General features: G+C 39.3%; 1 protein-coding gene and 1 long non-coding RNA gene across 8 annotated transcripts in view; one reads left to right on the top strand and one right to left on the bottom strand.

The window, feature by feature from the left end:
- Cad99c (cadherin 99C) overlaps positions 1–24,771 on the bottom strand; it is a 131,370-nt gene that overhangs the window by 11,139 nt on the left and 95,460 nt on the right. The window contains exons 1-9 of one of the 6 annotated variants that reach the window (XM_078182296.1): positions 12,785–13,172; positions 8,861–9,217; positions 6,587–6,736; positions 5,771–5,989; positions 5,060–5,254; positions 4,112–4,399; positions 961–1,278; positions 560–700; positions 130–414 (exon numbers count right to left, since the gene is read on the bottom strand). In XM_078182296.1, coding sequence (XP_078038422.1) covers positions 130–414; positions 560–700; positions 961–1,278; positions 4,112–4,399; positions 5,060–5,254; positions 5,771–5,989; positions 6,587–6,736; positions 8,861–8,944 — 1,680 coding nt within the window. In that variant the 5' untranslated portion in view covers positions 8,945–9,217; positions 12,785–13,172. Of the gene's footprint in view, positions 1–129; positions 415–559; positions 701–960; positions 1,279–4,111; positions 4,400–5,059; positions 5,255–5,770; positions 5,990–6,586; positions 6,737–8,860; positions 9,465–12,784; positions 13,173–18,902; positions 19,167–24,771 lie in introns of those variants that run through there. The other 5 variants (XM_078182295.1, XM_078182299.1, XM_078182300.1 and 2 more) reach the window with 5 other exon arrangements.
- LOC144470775 (uncharacterized) lies at positions 2,770–6,709 on the top strand. 2 transcript variants are annotated; one of them, XR_013494183.1, is made up of 4 exons: positions 2,773–3,811; positions 4,102–4,428; positions 4,782–5,201; positions 6,565–6,702. It is a non-coding gene; the product is annotated as an uncharacterized LOC144470775 (long non-coding RNA). The 2 variants fall into 2 exon arrangements; XR_013494184.1 differs by lacking the exon at positions 4,782–5,201 and having other exon boundaries at positions 2,770–3,811; positions 6,565–6,709.

The following is a 24,771-nucleotide window of genomic DNA, read 5'->3' as shown; positions in this document are numbered from 1 at the left end:
TATATCGACGCAGCTAGGTGGTCAAAGATAAAAGACAATTTTCGAATACTCTAATTTTGGTGTCCGAATGAAATATGAAAACGACAGAGATAGAGGAGCGGAATTGGGTCAAACGACAGATCCACTCGCCTCGTTCTGCTCGTAATCCAAAACGATCTTGGTCAGTATATCTCCGGTTTCGGGGTCCACCGTGAAAGGAATATCGTCCGGCGCGAAATAGGTGATCTCGGCATTAACGCCTTCGTCGGCGTCCTCCGCGTGCACGCGGCCGATCAATTTCCGTGCCTCGCCCTCTTTAACGGTGAACTCGTACGGCAGGTCGACGAATTCCGGATTCTTGTCGTTGATGTCCGTCACTTTGATGTTCACCGTCGCGGAGCTGAACAGACCACCGGAATCCTCTGCTTTTATCACCTGTCGGCAGAAATTGCTTTCAGATAACATTAACCTGGCTCTTGCAGCGATTAGAGAAAACGGATTGCGTTCTCCTGTAACCCTGACGGAAAAGCAGATCTTTACGAGAGTGGCTATTTAAAAGCTCGACGACTCGAAAACTCACCAGCTGATAACGGGTTAAGTCTTCCCTGTCCAACTTCCTTATAACGGTGATTATGCCCGATTTGTCGCCGATCACGAATTGACGGAGATCGTTGCCGGAAACAATGGAGTACGAGACCGGGTCGTTTTCTGGATCGACTGCCTGCAAGGAGATGGAAAAAGTATCAAGTAACTGGAATTATGTTGCAGGTAATAAATTAGTTTGACCGGAAAGGTACAAGTTTACTGTAATTTAGTTAATGGCGGTGTACGGTAATATTTAAACTATTAAATGTTTTAACAGCACAAAAGTGACTGTTTAGAAGGTTCCGAGGAGCATAAATAAATCTTTTTGCAATTTCAGTATTTTTGACGCACCTCACGGAAAATTGTATAAAGAAAACAAATATATAATAAACTTACGGTTATCGTTGCGACCGTGGAATTGATCGAGGCGCCTTCGCTGACCTGCACCTCGTACACGGGCTGTTGGAACACAGGACTCTTGGTGTTCGGGCCCGGAATTACGTTCACCTCGACGATGGTTTGCGAATATTTTCCACCCTTGTCCGTCGCCTGCACCGTAATACTGTATTGTTCGCCCGCGTTCAGTTTCCTCACCGATTCGATCACACCGGTCTTTGGGTCGATTTTGAACTTATGCAGGCCGTTGTTCGATACGTGGTAGATGCTATACGTTATTTCGGCGTTCTCGCCTTCGTCGTTATCCGTCGCCTCGATCTGAAATAAATGTTTCCCGAAACACGTTGTTAAAAGAAAAAAAACTCAAAAATCGAAGGGAACACAAATCCGGCGGATTTCGCGCGAAGCGTAATATAAAAGGCACGGTATAGATATATCGCTCGGACGGAGAGTTAAAATTGTTCAATGCTAAAAAAACCTTCGTGAGAAGTTTCAGATTATGGACTGCCGGTGTTCGGCATTCTCAATTTTTTTTACATATACTCGGTGATTCGATTTTTGCATTTTAAAAATGAATCTAAAGTACGGAAATAAAAACTTTGTATGTTACATTATTTCTATAAATTCGAAGATTTATTTGAGTTGTCAGTGGACGTAGAAAGGCTGACGCGATCGCCAGTTTGTACTTTTACAGACAGAATTATTCACAGAATTATTCGCAGAATTATTCGCAGAATTATTCGCAGAATTATTCGCAGAATTATTCACAGAATTATTCACAGAATTATTCTCCTCCGTATTTTTATATCGAAACATTATCTCCTCGCTATTTCTACTTTCAGTCTATACTACTTTTATACATGTATGTATGCTACATACATGTAGAGATTTACCGCGTGTGCTGCGAACGTTCTACAAGGACGTGTTTTATTTACGCTTTGCTCTGCGTCAACGGCCAAATCAAAGTCAGTGCAAAGCGAGCGATGCAGCCAGCGTTAACCTCTTAGACACGGCTAGATTTTGCGCAAATAAAGTTTTTCGTAACTAAATTACCATTTCTCTTAATATATATTTTTTCCGCATAGCTATTACATAGTATTCGTTAAATATATTCCGTTCTTAGTGTATTGTACATACACACTTTCGCTTTAATCGTTTACTTTAATAATTAATAAAACAATCGAGTGAAGCACGAAACATTCACGAAAGCCACTATAGTGGCGCGTCGTGACTAAGAGGTTAATATTTTGTTTCGTAGCATTGTGTGTTTGTGTGGCGAGAAAGCGAGTACTATTTTATAATAAGCGAAGGTTATAGTATTCTATCTGCGCCTAACAACCGATAGGTTAAACCTAATATATTTCCACATACATTTCAGGTAAAAAGTACCTGACGAACGACGCGGTACGCCGACGCTCATGCAAACTCCGAGAAAACCCCAGAACGTAGGCGCGACCATGCGACCCTTTGTCGGTTGGACATAGTGAAAATTCTAAAATAATGCTAAGCACTGATTGGTGCGCTCTTGGGCCACCAAATTGGTATAAAAGGTCCGACAAAAATAAAAAGAGACATTCAATCAACTACAACTATACAACGCAGAACCGCTGTCTCTCGGAACATTACCTCGCTAGTCCAACATTAATATTAAAGTGATTTATTGTAACTTGACTGATTTATTTAAACATTCACTTGCGATTAATTTCTCAACGTGAAGTCGAGCGATAACCGAAAGCATCTTTCAATTAAGTTGCCTCAGAGCAACTTCTATTTTCGCTCGCGCCGAAACATTTACTACTATCCTGAATCAAAACTCGCAAGAAGTGATTTCCATTTCTGTGCCGATTTTAGTTCTTCGTACAGATGGCACTGTTGCAACGAAATCGCATGCTACACGAAGATCGTCAGAGTCGCGATCGTTTCACCGGAACTATCGATACTGCATAATACAGTAATAAAACGTAGAGAATAGAAATTGTTGCCGGAATTTTTTTCCAGAAGATGTCACGACGTTCGTTGTCGAACACTGCGCGGAGAAATACGCCGGGCACAAAAGTGTGTCAGCTCACTAAATTTTTACTTATACAAAAAAGTTTCGAGCGTGAAAATAGGACGCCTGCTTATCGGCTCCCCTCGGAATTTATTTCGACAGGATCTTCTCTTTTAAGGTTAAACTATTCTCAACTACTCCCATAAATATCGTCGCAATTTCCCGCGGCAGCGATCGAGAAGCAGTCGCTGCGGAACATAAAAATGTAGTAGGACGTTGCCAGATTGCGATCGTTACAAGCGAATTGAATAGATACTGTTGCATAATCGATCTTCTCCGTCAAGAACCAGGTACAATCGCGAATATTTAAATAAATCCTTGTACCGTTGGAAAACCGACAAACATAACCTGACAAACCACTCTGAAGACAGTGTGGACATTCTGTCGATTTACAGTTCGCAAGTTTGAAAAATAAGAATATAGAGTCCTCCATGTTCACGAAGATTCAGAAAGTAATAATATCAAATCACAATTTTTACGATATAAATTCGTTTTAATTTTAATACAAATTCCCTCGTAAGAATTGCCTAATAGTTTTACGTCTCGTGTAACATTCGATAACTTTGGTTGTCTTCTGTTTTGCGATTGTTTACTCGTCAGTTTCTTGTCACTAATGAAATTGATGGTCTTGTTTGAGAACTACGAAGCACCAAGTGGACAACAAAGGACATCCCCGCCACGTCCTGCTGTACGATTATCGATTATCTTATGAATCGAGGCAATATGATCGACGTATGAAAAGTTTTGTCGCAATCAACGTAATTAAAGTTTGCATCGCTGCTGTGAAACTTCAAAGCGGAGGTATGTACATTGCAGTTTCGACCGAAGCAGAGAACGAGGCACAACCGAAAGACAAACACGGTCGATGAGTAACATCTCCGTGTGACAAATTAAATGAACAACTTTATATAGCATGCTAAATACCGTTGGAAACGTTAATTACCGACGCAAAGCCCGGACTAATTGTTTTTTTGCCGGTGAAACACGTGAGAAAACGGCGTCCGTTCATCTGGTCGAACGTCGTCCGTGATACATGGCGCAACGAATTTTTGTCCGTGTTTTCGACGTTAATGACAAGATACTAATTGCAGGGGACCTTACCTTCGTGACCGGTCGTTTTGTTTCTCCGGCTTGAACGGTGATGGGCGCCGTCATAGGCAGCATGGGAGCATTATCATTAACGTCATTCAAAGTTACCACGAACGATAATGGCGCGGAAGCTGCGACTCCCGTTTTTTCCCTGGCGACCACTTGAAACCGGAAACGGCCGGGGCTCGGCGGATCCCGATCTAAATTTTCCTCGTTTACGACCAAAACTCCGGCAGGGTCGATCGCGAAGAAGCTGGTCGTTAACTCGAACGAATACGTCGGCTTTGGATCCTCGGGGCCCTGGACAATAAATTTACATTAATTAACTGGTAATGTCAGTGTCGCCGTAATTTAATGTGTGATTTAAATTGAATTCGTTTCGTCTAGTTTTGCTTCGTTCTAATCCATTTAAACATGTTAAAAATTAGACTATATTTTGATTTAACTCCTATTTGTTGCAATGGAGGTAGAGAATTTTTATTTTAAGTTAATCACCAGCGAAAGAAAAACATTATTTTAGAATTACGAGTGAAGATAATAAAATATAAATATATAAATATCAATAACATAATTAAATTAATATTGCAAAACAAATTTCGACACGAATTACATTTTTATCATTACATATTATATAATAGTATATCTGAAATCTGTGTAAAATTATTTCGTCACCCGTATATAGGCGACGCGACAGCCAAAGTGTCAAGGCGCTAATTAGAGGATAAAACGACCGAATGAATTCAAACATGCATCGCATTCTACCGAATTGGCGCACGCATCCGTGCGCCTACCGCCGGGTTCTACTAATTCCTCGTGTCCTTGCAACGCGTCGGTCCTATGGAACACGGGCTAAACAGGAACGTCATTCGCTAACAATGAGGCGAATTAAACAGGCCGATCCGTATCTCGTGTTCACGGTTCGGTGAACGGTAGAAGATCAAGTTCAAAGATTACGCTTACCAAATCGGCGTCTGATACGGTTAGCACTATGGGCCCGCCATTTTTATCGATCACCTTTGTCCCGATCGCTGCGTTCTCATCGACGAAACCTTCGACGTTCGATGCCGTTATAATTGGAGGATTGCTGTCGACTGGCTTCACGGTAATAGTCAATTTAGCTGTCGCCGATCGCTTCGCTTCGGATACTTCGACGGCCTTCCATGAAAAAAAGAACAGCAACTTTTTAAACACCCTTATCCGCTTCAATGCTCGATGTGTCGTTGCCTCCATGGGCAAGCCCCCCTCTCCGCGTACAATGCAGTGTTGATGCGTTTGGAACTCTTCTGATAGCGTATGAACATTTGATCGGTTTAATTTCAATTAATATCCATTTTTTTGAGGGCATGATAGATTATTCTTGTTAATGTAAATATACATTAGCTTTATACTACAGTTCACTATAATACTATATAGTATAGTATACTAGTTCACACAAATGTACATTACTTTTGTATATTTATACATTATAAAATTGAGCATTTTATACATTATAAAATTGAGCATTTTATACATTATAAAATTGAGCATTTTATACATTATAAAATTGAATTTTATGACTTGTGTAACAGCTCTTAACAGTTTTTAAATATTAGTAAATTCGATAAAGATTATTTCAAAACATGGCATGCTAATTTACCTAAAGTTCTAATTTCTGTCTTCGTTTTAGCTCACCTTGATAATGATATCGAACTTTTTGGTGACCGTGGTGTCCACCGCTTTGATCTGCTTCACCGCGCCGGTGTTCGGGTTGATCTCGAAGAACTCGCGGTAATTCGTAGGGTTGCCGCTGAGGAACGAGTAATTAATGGGCGCGTTGATACTGTCCATATCAACGGCTTGTATTTTCTCCGGCGATATATTAAGTATCCCGGATAACACTCCGCTCGATACCTGAACAACAGAAAAAAAAAGAAAAGCGAAACGATCGCGTTCAGCGGAAACCGGTTAGACGATGGCTTAGAGAATCGTGTCGCGTAAGATTTAAGAGCGACAATAAGAAATAGGTTGCATATGGCGGATGAGGGTACGTGGCATTGGTGGTTCGTGATATACAATGTAGAGTTGAATATCGTCGTCGTTCGAATTTTTCTTGCCGGTAGCGTGCATGCGATAACGCATTCGCAAGGACTTGCGACGTGTACAGCAAAGTGAAATATCGATTCTCATAAATTTCGACATTGGAAAAATAATATGATGAGTACAATAAAATCTCTTAGCAGAAAACCTTCGGACGTATGTTTCTCTTCGCATAAACGAAATTAATTATTGATTTAAACAATTAAGAATCCTGTACATACATTATTATTAAGAGACTTTTATCAAGATGTCATCCGAATATAATTATCTTTGATCAAACCTTCTCCAAATGAATAATTCCTATAAATATATTAAAAACTGTCGAAGGTAATGTATAATAATAAGGCTAATAATGACTAATAAATTAATAATGGCTAATAATTTTCTAGGTAATTAAACAAACGTAGTTACCGAAGCCGAGTACTCCGGGTTAATGCAAGCGCCATCGAGAAGCATGCAACCCTGGTAGATGAAGGAAGGATCTTGATCGTCGTCATCTCTAATGTTTACTGTTAACGTGGTGGTGGACGTGAATCGGTCCGTCAGGTTTCTCGCTCGATCCTGAAACAAAATATACAATCGCATAATTATTACATTGCTCAATGGCAATACGTAATGTCCTCATTTCTCAGAAAATCTTATAAAATCGTGAAATATCATATTTCTCACAATTCCTGACAACTTTTGGCAATATTTTGCCAAATGACCAGAAAATACATTGTTCGAACGACTTCTGATACAGAATGTTTCAAGACCGGGATATTAAGTTATTTGAATTTTGTTAGATGTTGCAATGACTATTTAATCATTGATTATAGAATTATCTTATAATTATATAATTATAAAAATAATATTCTATAATATAGAATTATATTATAATTACAGAATTATATTATAATTACAGAATTATATTAATTCTTTCGATAACGCCACCATCTCGAATACCAAATATAAATAAATAAAGTTTTCTATCCTTTCACTTTTTAACCTAAAAACCTAAAAAGAAAATGCGTTGCCTGCTATATAGCTCGACAAGAGAATGTTTAACTTACTATAGTGAAATTTGTACATCGCGGTGATCGAGTAACATTTGTAATTTATATCACTTTCATTTCAGTTCGATCGGTAGAAAGTCTAGAATCAACGAGAGACTTCCTTCGCGCAGATTTTGATAAGACAGCTTATTAGATTATGCGGGGCCCATTTTATGGGTTCTCTGAACCATAACTTAAAAGTTGATACGGATATCGGCAACTGATTGTACAATTAAGTGCACCAGCCTGCAGTTTCCTCACAATTAGTTCTACAAGGAAGACGAACCTTTTGAATAACTTTCTACCGATAACACATATTTTCTTCGATAGCGAGATATTCGTTTCCTGATCATACGTTACTCGATTGTTCATCTGTGAACGGTTAAACGTTGTATAATGAAGGATCTAGTGCATAGTACATCGACCAATGCGCCCTGAAAAATACACGTATCGAATAACGCCTGTTTCCAAACTGTTAAATAATCGTGATCCGCGCCTAAAATCCTCAACGATGACTTTTCATTCGCGAAAGTGCATTAAAATGAATCGTGGAACAGATTCAAGTTGCTCGCTAACCCGAGTACAGTTGGAGTTTATTTCATCGACTTGTAATGAATTCATGTAATTAATAGAACTTCCACGGAACTCCGATACTTGTAAATGCCGGCCAGGGAACGGGCGACGCAACAATAGTAACTGCAGATGTTTAGTTCCCAAGTTGGTCGCTTTATATGCAATTCGAATCGGCTCTCGTACGTTCCTATCGCCGTATACGCGAGAGCGCCCGGTAATCGTTGGCGCGTTCTTGTTTACTTAAAAGTTTCGGTTTTATCGCGGTCGCGGCAAGTTCGACGCGTAAACCAGCCCGGCTGCGCTGTCTGGGAACTGGTGCACATCTCTCTCTGCTCGAATTTCAAATGGGAGAACGACCTGCTCCCGAATAGGAAGTCGCTCGGTTGCCGCGGTCGAGCGCGCGACTCGTCGCGTCGTCAATGAAACGAGGCAACGAAATCACTGGCAGAGGCCCCGTTTTCCACGATTTCTCAATGAATCAATCGAAACTGCATCGTAAGTGAGCACGGTAAACGCGAGCCACACCCGTTATTACGAAACCGGAGAAAGAAGAAAGAATAGGGGGCAGAACGTGAAAGAGAGAGAGAGGTCCCGTCGAAGTCGCAATCGCTGTTGGTACCGGGTCACCGATGCCTTCCGCTTGCCGAACAAGTCAAAAGCGTTACAATTTTCTCCTACACCTTCGCGACCGGCGATTCGCAACGTCGTTGCCTCTTTTCTCTTACAAAAAATTTGAAAACGTCGAAACAAATAATCCTCGTCGATTCGACTGCAAAAGCTATGATAATCTCTCTGCAAAAAATACGCCAATAAAGTTGAAAGCAAACGCGATGGAACAGCCCCTTAACGCAGAAACGAATGCGGAGCTCGCTGCCGTTAAATGAAATTCAATAACACGAGCCACGCGCGATCCGTTCGAAACTTGATTGATTGAGACATTAATGGAAGAAGCTTATATAATACCCGAATTGATGAATGTTCGACACGGCTCTGTCGATCCCTGGTATCGCGTACACGGTATCAAAGGATTCTGTCGCGTGCGATTCTTACGCGAGCGACATACCGCGTGTTCACTTACCGGTGAAACGGCGTCGACGTCGCCGGTTTCCGATCGCATTAAGGCTACGACCAGGAGCACTTTCACTGGATTAAAAACACCCATTGTAGATCGTCGCGGCGGAAGCTGTCTTCGTCCGGTTCTAGACGATTTTCCACTTCTTTCGTTTCGTCTTGTACATTATTTCGCACGATCCTCGAACCGCGCGGAACAACACTGTGCGATCACCTTTTCGAACGCGTTGAAACACCGGGATTCGAACGTTTGCTTTATTGTGCGCGGCGGTGTCTATGGAACCACATTCCACAGTCATCGAATCAGTGATGTATATTTTTAATTGCTAATAAATATTTCAGCCATTTGTCAGACGCTATGTAACTATTGATTTCACTCTTTTAGGATGCGATGATGAGAATGAAAAGTAACTTTGAAAGGGTTGCAGTGTACATTTTAAGTACATTTCCTTCCTTTATACATACACATACTATATTCATTTAACCCTTTGTTGCCTTGTGTCTAGTCTTAGCCACCGAAGTTATTTATTTTATTTTTACGTAAAATGAAGACATATTATTGTCTTACATATATCTAAGCTGTAAAAAAGAATTATTAATTTTGTATGCTTTTATTTTATACTAAGTAATACAATATTGTTTGTTTTAAGATCATTACGCTAATTTTTGTCAGAGATTCAACAAATTCGCTGTTCACCGATCAACGATAAAATTATTCGAAATGCTTGGCCTATTCTCGTCGAATCGTTCCACGTTAAAACGCAGACAAGAACAACAACGATCGGCGATCGTCGAACGGGGCAACGTTGGATCAACGACGAGCTCTGTTGGTCAGGCCGCGACAGTTCGCCGAGACAATAATAACGAAACCGCGGAACTGTAGAACCGTCCCCGTGGCTGACACGAATCGCACGAAAATTACACGGCAATCTCGATCGAAAGGAAACGATCTTATCGAGGCGTGTATGCAGATTGCGCAACGTGCATCGAACGCGGCGTGACGTTTCCGGAAACTCCGGGGGACGTACTACACCCCGAAGGCGTTCCCCTCGACGGTTGCACACGCGAGTCTCGCGCGCTCGTACCTCTGTCCCGGATGATCGGTAAAAACCTGCGGCGGCAGTCGCGAAGCGAAATCACAGAGCTCGCGAATGATAAAATCGGCGGAGCGTACGACGCCCGGGAAACACGACTCCGGTTATTTGCGTGCGCAATATGTCTCGCGAATTTGTTCGCGGAAGCTCGACGTCTGCATCTTGTTCGGCGAGCCACGTTCAAGATCCTGGTACACGCGCGGCCATTATTCCAGTTGTTTCCGATAAATATTTAACTAAAACATACGAACGAATTCACCGGTGTTTTGTTCGAATTACAGTAACTCATTAATTCCATCTATTTAATTCTTTATCGAATAAATTCACTGAGTAGAAATTTCAAAATTATTTGAATAATAATGCGACAATTGTTAATTAATGTTGTTTTTACGTTTACGTAATTTTTACAGCATGTTGTTTACTTCTTGTTATTTTTACAACGACAACAGGACATCAATCAATAATTTCGTATTTATTAATTAATATATATATATAATTAATCGAAGAAGCATTTTTAAATTTTATTAAAATAAATTTGTGTTTCTGCAATTAATTCGTGACACAACCGGCACAGTAATTGTCCGATAATCACATTTACTAAATTAATTGTAATGTTTGATACTGATCACGTGGCCCCGCCTAACGATGCATAGGGCCAATGTGATTTACAGAGCACCGCAGGAATGTTGCAATTTAACGGCGGTGCTTAAACGCGAATGCTAAGGATGCATGGCCGCTTTGACGAACGACACGGTAACTATAGTCGACGGTGACTATAGTAACTATAGTCACCGTCGACTGGGCACGCAGGTTACAAGACACGCCTACTGTGTCTTGTTCGTTTACTGCCACCCTAATCCGTCGGATTCACGAAACGCCTTTAACACTTGTCGCGCGAGACGCGTTGGAAAATCTGTCGAACAACAGCACGGATTGTACATGGTCCGATGGTCGCGGCACGGACGAAAGAAGCGATAAAACTACGCGATGGCCAGCGTCGCGGTGACAATGAGACACTGGTGGATTACAATGAAAATTCTTTGCGTCGCCGCTATTTCATTCCTGATACGCTTTTGGTGGACCGTAAATTAACCCTTTAGCTATGGCAGACTTTAACAAGCACCGGCCTTACAGTATAGTACACTGTACTGTACAAATTCGCTCGCGACGTCCACCGAGTATGGTGAAATTTGTTGTTGAACATGCATTTCTGGCGAAGTATATTAAAACATTCAAAATACTGAATTCTATTACATTAAAGCAATATTACTTGGAGTGAGCATTAATTTTAAGCTTTCTTTTTTGCGATATATAACCCTTTGCACTCGAGCGGTGACTGGGAGGCACCAATGAAATTGTTCTATCGCGTTGCAAAATATTATTTGTAATAATAAAGGTTGCATTTTAAGAATTGTTGAGGTTATGTTACGTTGACACGAATGACAAACTTTCTTTTTCCAAGTTTTTTGCATTTTATCTTTACCATTCCGGTAGCAATTAATTAAATATTTTAGGACGTGGCGGGAGATGCAATCTCGTTAGCAGCGTCGAGGGCAATTTTCGGTAATGGAAATAGGATTGTAGACACAGCTGGTATCGTGTATGGAATAGGTATTACCTTGAAGGCAATATAGCGGATGTCTGTATTATGCAGTTCTTGATTAGGATATTAGATGCCGACGTTTCCTTGTCAATATATTTAATCGATCCCAGTGACAAAATTTAATCTACTAGCGAAATCGGACGCAAAGAAATTATAAATATAAAAGTCGAATAGGTGACCCTTTTTATGTTAATATCTTGAGAGTATTAACCCTTTGCAACTCGGCGCTATTATGGACGTTATCTACCAGCGTTTATGGACATTTATATTATTATATAGTATACGTTATACATGTGTATATAATATTATTATTATTATTATTATTATAATTTTATTGTAATTAATTTAATATAATTTTATTATTATAATTAAAAAAACACCTGCGCGTAGAGCTATCATGCTAGCGTCGTAATTCAAAATCGGAGGGTCCTAGAATTAAAAGGATATCCCCAAAATGACGCAGATATCAGATTCAATAGCTTGAGGCAATTTTAATAAGACCCAACGTCGGCTATCTATATCCGGTTTCGAGAACGTCAGAACAAAAGAAGTTCGAGGTAAATTAATATTCTCTGCAGTCTCGATGATAGCAAACAGCTTCGAACAGTTTTAATAATAGACGTAGCAACGAATATAACAAGAGTACAGATTTCGCATCGATTCTCTTTACGACGGATGAAGGAGGCCGGAAAAAAAGAGTTCAAAGTAAATTATGGTTATATAACATTTCTATGACAATTTTATGCATTCGATTTTATGCACTCGATTTGTTAAATGACGAAAGAAATTTCTATCTAACTCCTGTATTTTTTATTTTTATTTAGTCGAACGATAGCGTGCATCAATAATTAAAATTATTTAATTTTAACGATACTGCAACTGCATAGGAAAAGTACGATATATCAGTTCTCACTTCGAATTTCCGTCAAATCGTAAAAACAGCTTCCGATTTTATCAAATCGGATAAAAATAAAGACAGAGTAATTTATACCTCTAAAAGTTGACTGATACAAAAGCAGAAGAGTTTGGAGTGCAATAATGATATTGAAGCATCAGTGCAAACAACGATAATTTAAACAATCTATAGAGAAAGAATAGAACGCATTTAGCTTTATATTTAATTTCTATTTGAATTACGAAACCGGCGAAATATAAAAAGAAGAAAATCCGCCGCGTCTCCTTTTCTACTCGAGGATTGGAGTACAAAAGGGCTTAAAATAAATCAAACATTTACAATATAAAGCGAGCGGGAATGAAAACCGTCCGCATCATTCTTTACGTAAGGATCTTTTGTCGCTGGCGCTGTCCGTGACTGAACAATGTGGCCGCATATTAAATCGCCCGTTATAGATCCGCGATCCGTTCGCAGCGACAATGTCTCGGCGAAACGAGAATCACGTAACACGTTATCACTTTTACAACACATGAATATGGCGCGCGCGCTTACGGGAACTGAATTTCGATACACTGAATGTTCGATACAGTTTTCTACGGAAACTTTTTCCGTCGGTTGACACGCGATCGCGTTTCCGCGACGGTTCTCTCGCGCGAACACGCGATATTCGCCACGTCGCGACGAACGAAAACGAAATTTCAGGGGGTTCGCGTTACATTGCCGGGAGTCGAACGGTGACTAATGCCGCGAGGCGGCTTGGTCCTACCTTACCGGTTGCATGTGCATATGCACCGGTGCATATAAGTCGTGCCATATTCGCAGCCCACCGCCGCGGCTTATTCTATTCGCAGTTTATCTGGTCGAAGCGAGTTTCTTTGTTTAGCCCACTGTGTCCCGCGTGAGCGCGCGCGCGGCGGTGACATTTACAAGACAGTCGACGATCGGAGATCGAGATCGATACAGATCCGATTAACATCGTCGCCTCGAAGTGAACGACACCGAGCTGCATCCTTGTTCTCATCGACGTCCACGACTGTTACGGAACCGGTTAATTTATTCCGACTGGATGTTAATGACATAGAATTCAAGGCAGAAATGCGACGGACTGATACGGCTCTTGCACTTTGCTAACGTGCGGAACGCTTTTTTGAAACGTTTCAGTTTCAATGTTTCGTTTCAAATAACGAAAATTCTGCCAGAATTTCAAACTTAATAAAAAATTTTTATTATCTTATCGAAGACTGCATCAATTCTTTCTTTAAGGCTCTTATCACGAAGAATTGCTGTGAAAGCGAAGATATTCCACAATTTGTATAATAAACGTTCCACGGAAATAATTTATTTGAAATCGCTCGTTGCAGAAAGTTTTATTATAGAAACTGAACTGCAGACGTAAACGACACGAAAATCGTAAGAAAATCGTAATTATACGTGCATGGCGTAACTAGCATTAAGTTTAATATTGATGACTTGTACGTAACCATATGAATATTCCATTAGACGTAGATAATGCACGAACAAAATATTGCGCATCTTAATGAATGTATTGGGCATTTTTACAAATACAAAATTAATGTAACAATTCAATATAAATAAATAATCGAATACAGTGGAAATTACGATAAGCGAATACAGTAGAATTTACGATGACAGCACTGACTAGGCCGATCACCCAAACACGGTAGCAAATGAAACCATACTTAAGATAATCTCAATCACGTGGACGACGTGTTAATAAATATATCCTTGCAGCGAGGAATGATACGACGAGGAAAGAATTTGTGAATTGGCATACTGGGATAGTCTATTCAAACGGGGAGCGGACAATGTTGGCATGTAGGAAGCGATATGCAAATATCTACATGCGCTGACCCTAATCGGAGCCTGCTAATCTCGCCACGCGTGCCGAAGCTGCGTATCGAACGCGGCGGGATGGAAAAACTCAAACATTATCCGGCTAACCTCCGTGTTCCGGGTAACGTTGGAATCCGCAATTAGACGACGCCCTCGAAAACGCCTGATCCAAATATTGTTTCACCATTTTTTAACCAGTTAACTCTGATCGACAAGCATACTGGTCATGGAGAAGTGGCAAAATTTGTTGTATTGACGAGTATACTCGTCATGCGTATAAATCAGAAGAAGTCGGTTCTTTGTACATGCTTCTACATTAATTTTTTAAATGCTTATTTATGTATTTAAACAAAATTAGATATTGAAATGATCAATATTCTAGCTTTTTCCATACTTAGCCAACTAGTTAATATTTTCAATACTGACTACAATTAAAATATATAGTGAAAGAAATATAATCGAAAAAATCTACTTTTTACACTATTTGTATAACTTCCTATTATATTAACATTATATAAATTCAGATCACACCGCATGCATTTCCATCGTATCTCATAAATCATATAAAAATCACAATGCGTTAAATTTGTCATGAAACCCACATATTCTACAAAAGGTTTCAGTTACGGACGATTGTAAACCCATTTCACAATAGAGTGGCATATACGCGCTGAGACCAGCAGATAATTTGAAACAAAAGGCGATTACAATAATGGAAGACGCCGCGAGCACGGCGATAGGCCAAACCGATATGTTAACACGAATGTATGCAATGCTTGAAGAGGATCAGTGACTCGTCTCGATGACTCACGCAGTCCTTTCTTGCCGCATCGTCCTACACTAATTGAACGGTGACCGTTTTCCTGACGCAGCTTCCCTCATCTAATCCGCTATTAAATTAAAGAGCCGCGGGCAGACCAGTTTTGAGAATAATACTTTTAATGAGACTTTTAATGGGACCCTGAAATGATTTAATCAGAGTGCTTGATAGTTACTAATCGCGAACGATACCCCTTTTTATAACGCCACTTAACGACGTCGTGCAATGAAATGTATAATTTTCAATTCTCCGGGTCATTTCACCTCATGTTCACGGAAAACACTTTATGACGTCAAACCTGAAATTAGTCGGATGGAATATCTGTCAAGTGGTCGGCCGATTGCCTTCGTAACGGCGCAACGTTATGGAGGAGGACGCGTGCTGTTTAAACGTTGCGAATCGCCGTAGATGCGAACAACTTTTACGAGGAACAATTATAAAATGCAATAATCAGCTGCGTGGAATTGTTTAACTGTACAATGTTACATTTTTACATTTGTACAATATTTGGATTGTAAAACGCACATTTTTCAACAAACGTAGGATATTTTACACTGTAATTGCCACGTCTATAATTGTCACGCATATTTGGACGGCGAAATTATTTATTTAGATTTGAAAATTAACTTTTATGTTAATCTGTTTTGTCTTCCTACTTTTATTAGAATCCGTAAACTGTAAAGTGCGTCGACAAAATTATTAATATCATAGAACGTGACTTTTTAAATTTAATTTGACTGAAAAAAGTGCTTTAGTTTATTAGAGTTGTTAACCTCTTAGCTGCGTCGATATATTTGGAAAATAAATTTTGTTATGCGTTTTATCAATTATACTGAGTGCAGTTTTCTTGTTAATTGTTTTAGAATCATCCTAAAGCGTGCGAAATTTACGAATATTGGAAAATAAAATATTATATATAATAATCAAATATCTAGTAAGATAATGTGAATGATCACTTTTTGAAAATTATTTATTATAGTTTTTTATTTTGCTGTCACGTCGGCAGTCATTGGTCGGCAATATTCGGTATTTAAAAATTCTGTTTACGCTGCATTTATGTTGCGGACGAGGCCTGCGCGCGCCGCGCTATCTATTATGCAAATCAATGGACGGCGGATCTTTATCGAAAAAGCGCGGCAAACTTTGTTAAATCTATTATCCGGCGAATTTTAAATAACCGCACGCGATGTTTCCGTAGAAAATCCGCGGAACGGTTATTATACTCTCTTCTCTGATGAATAGTTTACGATATCACTAAAAGTCTGCGTTCGAACCATTGCGCATTGTTCCATTAAATTCGAGCCGGATCGATAATGTAGTATAATATCGAAAACACACATTCAGAATATTAATCTTTAATTGTTTAGAGCTCGTAACAACGTGTCAACCGATTTCAATGAAATTTTCAGCATTCGTACACATAATCTCTCAGAGATTTACAAAATTTTTTTTGAATTCTTTTGTCGGAAAATGTCAATTTTCATAAAAAATTTGTTGACTTTTTAACGAACCAGACTTTTGATCCAATATTTTAACCCTTTTTACCGTACGAAAAGCTGTCCGCGCATGGCAATATACAGTCATGCGACAGATTCAATTTCTGTAGAAACGAAATACTTGTTTTTGCAAGTTTTTCTGAAATTTCATTTTAAAGTTAGCTCAAACATTTTATCAACCTATGATTATATTTATTTATTACGCTTTCCTAAATACGTACAGTGTAGTCTAAATGGTATCATTAATAAATAGGTATTAAAATACTAAAAGAATAAGTCTGTTTCATTATTAAATATGCAATAATTACTAATTATATATAATATATGAATTTTTAGTAAAAATGTTAAATGACCAAAGTGTGGAGTCAAATTGAAATATTGTTTCGAGCAATCTCAGACATCCATTTTAAATAGCCGTGCAACGTCTCCAAAAAACGTGCGTTATTGATTTCGTGGAATTCTGTACTACCACTTCGTCCGAACGTGTTAAACAGGACCGAAGCGTTAAGCCGGCATGTTTACGATCGTGTAACGCGTATAAACATTCCAACAATGACGTACCCCAAGTAACAAGCATCCCGCGACTCCGCGACCGTTTCTTTCGATCGCTGTCGCCTAGTAAACCTGTAACGCGTGTAGATACGCGACGGATGCATACATATGCATAAAGAAACCATTCCAGGAAAAACGGATCGGTTTACGAACCCGATTGGATATCGGCCAGATTTCCATGGACAAATAGCGTCTAAGGTAAGGGCGGAAAATACGAGCGGATAAAACGCGGTGGATCGCGTCCAGCCGCACCACTCGTATCCAGGTCGGACCACCTATTTGCATATAATGCGACTGCTTCGATTCGCGCGAACTTTTGCGAAGCTAAATGAAATCCACATTGAAATTTCCACATTTTTCAACACTTTTGCAATTGCGAAGATTTGGCATCGATGGGCGAAGGTAAATCAAACTTGGGAAACTAGAATTTCGAAATTGGCCAAGAAACGGTTCCGAAGTATATCATTTGTTTTTTGACAATGTTGCAGGCCAGAAAAAAATCTGAGAAAAATCGAGTACACGAGCCGTGGTAGTACCTTATCAGGGAATTAATATAAAAGTGTTGCATTTTTTCGTTTTCGAGAAATCTTCAATTTTCCATTGGACATTATTATTCTAGAAAATAAATATATTGGATTCGCAAAGTTTACTTCGACTATACCTATTCACTCGAGCGACACTATATTTTCAATTCCTAGAGTGCACGACAGTTTTTCGAGTGCAGTGTACACGGACTTCAGTTTACACACTTAGCGACTTGCAACACTGGCGCTCTTTCGTTTAACATTAAGGCTGTTTTCTCATGCACGGCGTTTAGTTTGAGTTTACAAGACGAATACAGCTTTTGAATGGCGCGAGTTCAATACACGCGTGTGTACCGTTAAGCGTAATCGGCGCCGGCACAGTGATAAATTGTAGAATCGTGATAATGATATCAGGATGGTCACGTGTCACACAGTAAAATCGTGTGGATTTTTCTCATCGAATCAACGATAAGTAATAGTTATTCCACGATGCTTTGTCAGGCCATATGTTACAGCCCATCGCGTTTATTTTTCCAGGCAGAGTCAGGCTTCGGTTTAACCGACCTTCATACGAAAAGGATGCTTTTTACTTCAGATATATTGCGCGGCCGTATATGTATACTCCGTTACGTCAATCGATTTAATCAAACGACGCATTTCTCAATGCTGAATTATTTACGCCGCGTCGTCTAAATGTGTCCCGAGTGAATTTTATCATTCGGAGGATATTTATCATCTGCGTCGAGGATCAGGAAACAACGTTTGTTCTGACATCGAGGAAACGTTTACACCTCGGGTATTTTCTTCTGAAATGCTTGTCATGGTCGGCGACCGAATTATTACTGCTTGTAAGATGATGATAAAGATGTTCTTTTACGACCACTTTTCTAAACAAATTTTTAAAATTTTTAATAACCCCTTGGTCTAGGGGGTTGTAATTTTGAAGTAGTATTAGCCAATTGCAGACATTCGAAAATGTTGACTTTCGCTTCCTGGATATTCCATTTCTAACTTTAAAAATTCCAGAAAATCAAATTATTCGAAAAATAAAAATAATTCGAAAAGGCGACCATAACAGTTTTATAGAGCTGAAAGAGATCTTTCGAACAGCTTATCCACTTTGTTAATTTTTCCGCGAATATACAAAAAAGAATTATATAAGAAAAATTCTACGAATTTGTTCGCCGATGCAATAAAATGCGACTACTTACCGATGCCAAAATGGTGACGAGGTATCGCTGCGTTCTTTCGAAGTCGAGGGTACGGTTAACAGTAACTTGGCCTTGATGAGGCAAGTTGATGCTGAAATAACCGTATCCATCGGCGGTTGTGATTCTATTTCGACCGACACCGTCATTGTTGCCGATCCCAGTCCCGTCACCGGGGGCGATCGAATACTCGACGATGCCGTTTACACCGGCGTCGGCGTCCACGGCGTCGATGTTTTTGAAGATTGTGGAACCGACCGGTGTTAGCTGCAACAGAGAACAAACGTATTTCACAGAATTCCTTGCTAAAGAAGACGTTGCATTATTTCAAACAAACGAGTTTTCTCTTCATTGTTCGTAGCTTTCATTTAAATACTTGTATAATTACGGAAGTTGTATAAAAGCCTTTTCTCGTTTCATTTGAGGGTAAACAATGCCGATTCTCTACAGGTGTGGTATATAGACATAATTGTTAAATCGTTGACAAATTATTTGTCAATTTTATCAATTATCTTTAAATTATTAGTAAATGTATATAAATCAAAGAACTGTTATATAAAATGATCTTTCCTGTTGATAATTTTAATGGATAAATAAATAAAGTAATCTGTGATTTTCCAGCATTTAACGAATACTTGGTAAAGGAAGAAAAAGAATAAATTAACAAGCTCTAATATCATTGTTGGTTTCTATTCAAATTCTTTAAATCTGATTTGTCTAAAATGAAGCACTTCTTTCAATCCATTTTATTTATCCTATATACTTCGTTCCGTTATAATAACGTCACTGATTATACCGATTACGTAAGATTAACGTCATCGTTCGTTCATCATTAGAACGCAGCCACGCTATTAATTACGTCATTATGCGATACAATGGGGAGTAATGCGAAAACATGGCAAGCACGGAACAGTTGTAACGCCGGACAACTGTGCTACAATTTGTTATCGTATATTCAGAAATCGCTTTTTATATTTTAAAAGGAACGAAGGGGGCGTAAATAATCCTCTACTGCCGCCATATTATTTAACGTTAATACAGAAGGAACTCAGAAATATAGAAATGCAAATAGAGTTTAATAGTAATAGTAAAGTCGTGTAACAAAATAAATAAATAAAATAATAATTATAATATATTGTCAAGATTATTATATGCAGTTTCTATGTTCACTAATAACAATTTAATGCAACTAGAAAACTGATAACATTTTAATTGGAGCAAAGAAATATATAAAAATGGTAATTTAACCGCAATCGGTTTATTAAAAATATCAAAATAAAAATGAATAACCTACACATACTTGATTTACTAGATAATTTTTAATTCATCAAAATGAACTTCAATTACTTAAAAATGTGATATTAGCATTTTTATAAAACATTTTAACCTTAACCTAAAAATACGAGATTCTCAAACTTTTCTATCCAAACACCAATTGTGTGTATGTATACATATAGTTCGTTGTATCGGAACGAACTTTTCGCATTAAATGTCGGATAGTTCCATCGCCGCAAGCGTTCCAGCCTTCGCAACATGGCCGTTCACTCATCGGTTTCCTTCGCTTCGATTTAACCACGGTTCTTCGACTTCGCTTTCTCGTTCGCGGGGCTATATCAACCGGTATTTCTTAACTCAATCACAATTATACAAATAATTACCGGTACTAATTATACCGCGCGCGCGCGCACGCTCTTGGCAGTTTCTCCATACCACTCGTGTCTATTTTACACGGCGAGAAGCCTTCTTAAATGAGTCACATAAATACCGGGGCTCCTTAATTCAATGCAAACATCAAATAGAGAACACGTTGCGCGTATATATATTCTGTAACATCGACGTCCGGACACTTAAGTGTGTGCGCCCGTCGTCCGCGAAATGAACCTTCTCCTTTGGGTACACTGTTCTTCAAAAGTATTCGAACACGTCTCAAGTTTTATGCAATACTTGTACGATAATGATTCTCATTATCAGCCTCATGATTCCTTTTACAGCTATAATGATTAGAAATCCTTCGTTTTACAAGAGAAATGCAATCCTTATTTATTGTATTCATACATCTACCTAAATGTCTGTATGGAGTTAACAAAAGCATCAAATTTTATATACAAATAAAATTATTAAAATAAAGTACCAGTTGTATTTGACTTCTTTTTTATTTTACTTGATTTTATGTATCGAAAAGAAATGATTAATATTCATATATTAATTTATCCTAAATAAATTCATTGGAGAATAATAACTAATGCAGAAGCAAGACTTGCCTACAAAGTTGGCGTTTACCTCCTTTTTCCCTTAACACTCTGCTGCTTTTGAGGGACAGTGTACCTAGTGTCCAGCGCTAATTAAAGACCGCGAGGTCAAACACACCTGCAACTCAGGATTAATAATTCGACAAATCGTGGCGACCGGAACGGCTGGATATGCCGTGGCTAAACCGTGTCTTATGAACGTCAGCGAAAAATGCAGTTCCCCGCTGGCATTACGGCGGGATAATTCACAGAAGTCTTCCTTCCACGAAACCGTGCCGTTTCGAGAAATTTCATAGAAGTCGAGCTAGTCTGGTTCGAATGGCGATCGTAGGATGTCTCGTTTTCTTGTCCTCCGAAAATGGAGCATTCGGTTGACGATTAAATATATATCAAGAAATTAGAATGATTAGGCAGTGTAAGTGCAAAGCTAGTAATTGATAAAATAAGATAAGGTAATTATCATTTCATCAATGTCGTCATCAAAGTTTCCTAACGGTCTTTAAATAATCATTCTCGGTGCTACAGATATTACGAATCATCGACGTACTCGATTAAAGAGGTAAAACCGAGTAACAGAGAGCACCCTATACATCATAACCTATAATCTCATAAGAGAGAACCAGAATGGGTTCGCGGTTACCGTAGAACGTACGCTGATACGAACTTACGAGCGCATATCTCCGAGCAAATCCGATCGATTTTTAGTTGCGCGGCACCGCGGCTATTATCGACGACAATGATCCCCGCTTCCTTCATTTCTTTCCGTGCGAGAAACCGGTTGCCCGGCAAAGATTAATTAGCTGAAACAGAAATCATGGACAGGGCGTTCTCCGAGATACGCGATCAAGAAATCAGCCCGCGATCCGTGGAATTGCCGCCGATAGGTCACGTCGCGTTCTCGCTACGAAATCGAAAGTGTTTTCTCCGTTTCCACGATCCCAGGTGATATCGAGGGGGAGAACATTTAATGGAAGGGTAAGACACGCTGTTTTGAAATTGTTTCTGTGTTTCCAGCATTGGCGGAGCGGAGCGGTAAAATTGATTTGTTTGATTGCACGTTTAATTCGGCGAGCTCCGTGAGAACCGAAACACGATCGACAGATCGGACATTCGTTGAAACATTGAATGTAATATTATATAGTTAATATAATATAATTAATATAAAATACAAAATATTTTAAGATGCTCGAGCTGCGCAACAAACTTCAAGACATCGATTAAAGCACGAATTTTGTCGAAGCACCGATTAATATACGAAATTGTTTAAATCGTCGAATAATTTGAATTTTTTAAACCTCACTGCGTTAAACTTTAACACGGTACAGTGTGTTTAAACTTTTCTAGCGCAGCGTTTTTTAACGCGCTATGAAGGAAGCCGAGCAATTGACGTCGTCGTTCACTTGCAACTGCTGTTTCCAATCTTAAGCAAATTACCATGCTTCTTCTCCGAATGTAATAAGGTGTAATTGCTAACACGTCAATCACGGGATGGCTCGAAAGTAGTCCATTACCTAAGATCGACGGCACTGAAAAAATGTGTCGTTTTACAACCGAACCAACCAGTTGGAACTAACTGTGCCTCTCGCGATGCCGCGTTTAACGCGCGGCTCAATGAAGCGAGCGAAAGAGACATAACAGTAAATTTTAATTACAGAAACCTGTTAGACAATTTTTAAGGTAATGCCGGCCTTCTATTAATTTCGCTATGCGCTCGCGCTAATTCCGACGTGTGCCGCGCACGGTGTTAACAGCACACGTGATTTGTACACAAGGATTTAATCGTCGCCTATTCGACTACTATTAAATTATAACAGAATTATTATTGCTATTTATATCAGATAAATGACTAAGTTTTTAACATAGTATTTTTTAGATTGAAAACAGTAAATACTTATTTTATATCGCATATTATTTTTGAAAGTAAAATATTTCTTCGAAAGAATGAACTTTTAAAGGTAAAGTATTTTTAGTAAACATTCTTTTAAATTTTTCAGCTCCAAACTTAATTACCTGTAACTTGCTGTCAAAAATCGTATAAAATTAAAAAAAAGAACTGATCTCAAGAATGCGAAGTCGTTATCCTTTAAATTGAATCGAGATAGAAACGCTGTCGGTTTTGTGTTCGGCGAAGCTGCAGAAAGAAGTTCGTTGATCGTCAATTTCTGAGTTCCAAAGTAATCGTTCAACTTCGCGGAGCAGCGTATTTGTATTCAAACGAGCTACTTCGCGCCGGGTCTTGTGGAAACTTGCCCATTGCAGAAGCAATTTCTGCCCCGTTTTACGCGGCCAACGATGCATGGCCGGTTTAATGTTCATCGAGGGTTAATAAATACATTCAATAAAGCCGAAACGATTGCCCCCCCCCCCCCCCCAAACGACCAGTCTCTCTCGTTAACCAGTTAACTGTGATTGACGAGTATACTCGTCATGGAGAAATGGCAAAATTTGGTGTATTGACGAGTATACTCGTTGTGGCTCGATTCTGCCGACACAAAACTGTACGCACTTTTAAACGAGGGCGCCACAGTTAACTGGTTAAAATAGCCGGACGGAAGGCATCGACTGGAAATTGTAGCAATCGTAAACTTACCTAACGCGACGTCGACTGTCTTGGATCAGGTAACATACGTGTTACAATAAGATCGTCCGTGCGTGATGGAATAACTGCGGACGTGTCTGCTCTACCGTTACGAGCGTTTTCCATGGATAACCGGGTATTATACAAAATGAAATGTCAGGTTATTAAAGTACGTGTTAACGCGATGTCGAAAAGCGGGGACAGTTAGAAAGAAAAACAAAGAAACACAGAGAGAGAGAGTGAGAGAGAGAGAGAGAGAGAGAGAGAGAGAGAGAGAGATAAGCGACACGAGAAGCCAGTGTATCTCGCGGCATCTGACTGGATCAACCGGTACCCGCGAGATATGCGCCATTTCTATTATAACGGTCCGCGAATGTAGAAAAGAAGAAGAATCCGCGCGAGCATCGTGCCAACCGTTACCTCTTTGACAGCGAAACGATACTTTCGTGTGCCGCTTCGGGATACTTTCTTGCACACGTGCACCTTGCGCGGCCAGGACCGCGCGCTCGCGCGCGCGTGCACGAACCCATTTGCGTCGGAGCACAGAGAGTTGCCACCGCTGCTTCGCTCCAATAATGGGCAAAATGCATTCGAAAAACCATTCGAATGACAAATACCGTGGAAACGTGCGACTTCGCTCGCGCTCGAACACACCGACACGTTGACAAACCGCGTTTCACGATTGGGCAACTGTTGTGAATATCTCTATGCAATTTTCTCTAACAACGACACGCTGCGCTTACAACTTTGACAATAATTTTGATACATAAATGTGACAAATTCTGACTCGGGTAAAAATGTTTGGAAATGTATTTGCAAATAGTTAGTGAAATACTCTTTTTTTATATGACATAATATTTGTGCATACGCATTGAAAATAGTTACTTATGAAGATTATTAATTGTAGTAGTATTTTTTCGGATACACTGAAAATTATTATTTCAAACGGTGTTTCGTATTTCTAAATTTCTACCAATTATTAGAAATACTATTTATTAGGATTAATAAAATGATGTACTTGGTAAATAATTTGGAGATTCTCGAA

This window comes from Augochlora pura, chromosome 6 (genome assembly GCF_028453695.1).
Source record: "Augochlora pura isolate Apur16 chromosome 6, APUR_v2.2.1, whole genome shotgun sequence".
Classification (NCBI taxonomy): domain Eukaryota; kingdom Metazoa; phylum Arthropoda; class Insecta; order Hymenoptera; family Halictidae; genus Augochlora; species Augochlora pura.
This window is presented reverse-complemented; position numbering and strand designations above follow the sequence as displayed.